Source organism: Ipomoea triloba, chromosome 6 (genome assembly GCF_003576645.1).
Source record: "Ipomoea triloba cultivar NCNSP0323 chromosome 6, ASM357664v1".
In the NCBI taxonomy this organism is placed as follows: Eukaryota; Viridiplantae; Streptophyta; class Magnoliopsida; order Solanales; family Convolvulaceae; genus Ipomoea; species Ipomoea triloba.
Genome location: NC_044921.1, coordinates 22,147,158 through 22,149,909, shown reverse-complemented (window position 1 = coordinate 22,149,909; position 2,752 = coordinate 22,147,158). Strand labels below are relative to the sequence as shown.

At 35.4% G+C, this 2,752-nt stretch overlaps 1 protein-coding gene across 3 annotated transcripts in view; it reads right to left on the bottom strand.

Moving 5' to 3' along the window:
• Positions 1 to 681: 681 nt before the first annotated feature.
• LOC116022346 (pre-mRNA-splicing factor ATP-dependent RNA helicase DEAH1-like) overlaps positions 682 to 2,752 on the bottom strand; it is a 10,795-nt gene continuing 8,724 nt past the window's right edge. For all 3 annotated transcript variants that reach the window (XM_031263027.1, XM_031263028.1, XM_031263029.1), the window contains 5 exons: positions 2,449 to 2,511; positions 1,785 to 2,009; positions 1,449 to 1,511; positions 1,290 to 1,362; positions 682 to 1,095 (listed from right to left, as the gene is read on the bottom strand). In XM_031263027.1, coding sequence (XP_031118887.1) covers positions 1,052 to 1,095; positions 1,290 to 1,362; positions 1,449 to 1,511; positions 1,785 to 2,009; positions 2,449 to 2,511 — 468 coding nt within the window. In that variant the 3' untranslated portion in view covers positions 682 to 1,051. The remainder of the gene's footprint in view (positions 1,096 to 1,289; positions 1,363 to 1,448; positions 1,512 to 1,784; positions 2,010 to 2,448; positions 2,512 to 2,752) is intronic.

Sequence of the window (2,752 nt, the reverse complement as noted above, 5' to 3'; positions counted from 1 at the left end):
AAAAATTGATATTTGCAGGACTTCATTTTCCTTCTCTCTCTTAGAGTTGGGCGTTGATGAAACTACTTCGGTTCCAGGTCCTTCTATTATCATGGTTTGAATTTTTATTTTTTTTTATTTGTTTTTCATGCTTGTTTCAATCTATGTTAGCATTGTATTTTTATTATAATGTGATTGTTTCATCAAATTATGGTTTGCTTGTTTCAATTTAGCATTGTATTGTTCTTGTGATTTTGTATAATCATTATTTGTGAATCTATTATGCATTTTTTAAGATTTTGCAGTACATGTGTAATGAAATTGTAGCTTCAGTTATTGATATAGAACATAATACTTCTATAGTTCTATTATATACTTTATGCTTTAGATTTATGAATAATTAGTACATATGTTATGGACATGGAACAAAGTAACTTTAAGTTTAGTTTTATGAACCTTTATAACAGACATTATGGATATAGAACATGGTGATGCTATTACACATTATGTACCAATGTACTTTCTAAGTGGAACACAACTAGATTTATTCGGCACGCCCCATTTCCCCTCTACTTAAAATTTAGATTTTCATTAAATTCTTTTTATGTTTATGATTTGTTAGAGTTGTTTGTTTTTGTGCTTGCAGTTGACCATGAATGGGAATGCCAGTCCCCAGTCCATGCATAGTGGTTGCACTCTGGGTAAAATAAAATCAGTGAATGAAAATAATTCATTTTCTGAGCATTATTTACAGACTATGACAAGAAGTTAGACAAAATTGGGGTGAGAACCCTAGTGCTACACTGCTACAAAACAACACATCCATGCATATACTGATATACAAATTTGTATATGATATGATCTACCAGTAGTCTATCACCACTAAAACACTATTACTACGTTCAACCTTTAGATGACGGATAGAACTACAGCTGCTGATTCATGGCTAAGATTCGCTTTTCTGCATCAGCTAGGACCTTGGTTTTCGAGGAGCCTCAATGTGGAAGGCACCAGTGACATTGATGTAAATCGTACCAAATTCTTTAGAGGTATAGCCAATCAACTGACAGGACTAAGATGCCCGGCCCTCTCCACGTGGCATTTTCTTGGACACATCTGCATACAAATATATTAGAATGGAGGCTGATGAATGCTACACCACATTATATATGGCAAATAAAAGGGAATGAGATTAGACTAGCAAGTAATTCAAAAAGCACTCTGCCCTTACTCGGGCGACTACAAAGGACACACATAGGGGAAGGGGAAGGGGAAGGGAGATAAGAGAGAGAGAGAGAGAGAGAGCATACTGTCTTCTACGTCCTTCAACTGATAGTAGTGAGGAGCTATTTCTACCAACCATTCAGGCTTTAGTTCAGTAACCTGTAATTCAAGTCTCAACTACTTAGCTCAACTATTGAGAAAAGAAAATAATTTTGTTAGCAAGGGAGCAGGTGGGAGATATATACCTGCCGCATGTACTCTTTGCTCGTCAAAACAAGCTCATGGTAGACAACCCATCTAGGAAGAACCTATAAACATAATTGCAGATTAATACTTGTCAACTTGAAATATGAAAGATTACAACACGTTGTTTTCCAGGAAGTCAGAAGCTTGAATTTTACATAATAATAAAAGAGGATTTTGTATCAATCAATATTAAGCCTACAGGCTACAAGAAATATTATGCATTTGTCCACTTATGCAGCTACAGAAATTGCATTGCAATTTTAGAAATTCCCATATAATTATGTTGTGAAAACTATGAAAAATTGAAGAGAAATCCACAATTAAATAGAGTTTACCTGAGCTAGGCCCGAGCTTGGATGGATATGAACAGTCTGGGGATGCTTAACAGTTCGATAAGATCCATTCTTTTGCAGCTTTGCTGAGTGAGGAAAGAACCCAGATGTTATACACTTCTTTATAGGTTCTAGATCATTGAGATTTGAAGTCAACTCAATTTCTACTCTTTCTAAAAGTCCCTCCAATTGGTCTCTGATATCTCTAGCTCTCTTCATGCTTCTGACCTGGATATGAACCAGGAATATAATTAGAGGAAGAAAACACAAGCATGAGAGGAAAAGAGAGAATGATAGAATCATGTTTTGAGACAACTAGCTCCTTTCCAAATCAAGCCTTTGACTCTATTTAAGTCTCTCTTTTCTTTTCTCTTTTTTTTGGTGAATTGGACATCATTTCAGAAAAGCTATACCATTAACTTCTTATAATTTACAATGGGTTCATGCAGCTTGATAGTGGTCAACTGCTAACTGGTAGATTTGAGACCAATACAAAATTCTGCCATGTCAACAAATGGATTTTATGGAGAATTGTTTTGGGCATTCTCTACATGCTGTATTATGCATAGGTATAGTGGAAACAGAACAAGGTCTCACCACAGATATAGCTCTTATAGAATTTCACGGCCACAATAGAACTGAGATGATACTAAAATTGAAACTATACCTGTATGTAGTTCTCATAGCACCATTGGGTTGAAAAGTTAGTTTCCTTCCATGAATTATAAACCTACAAGACCATGGTAAAAGCAAATAAGCAACTCAAGAAAAAAGATGTCATTCTACCAAAAGAATTATCTATTATAGTCTAGTGGAGCCCAACTAGATTGAGATTAAGGCTTAATCAAGTTTACTTGAAAATATGAATATCAGTTTTCAACATTTTATGCATAAAAGCGGAGTACATTAGGACAAGATTTTCCCCTAGATATTAAAAGAGGGAGAGGGAGGGAGGGGGGGGCGGGGGAGGG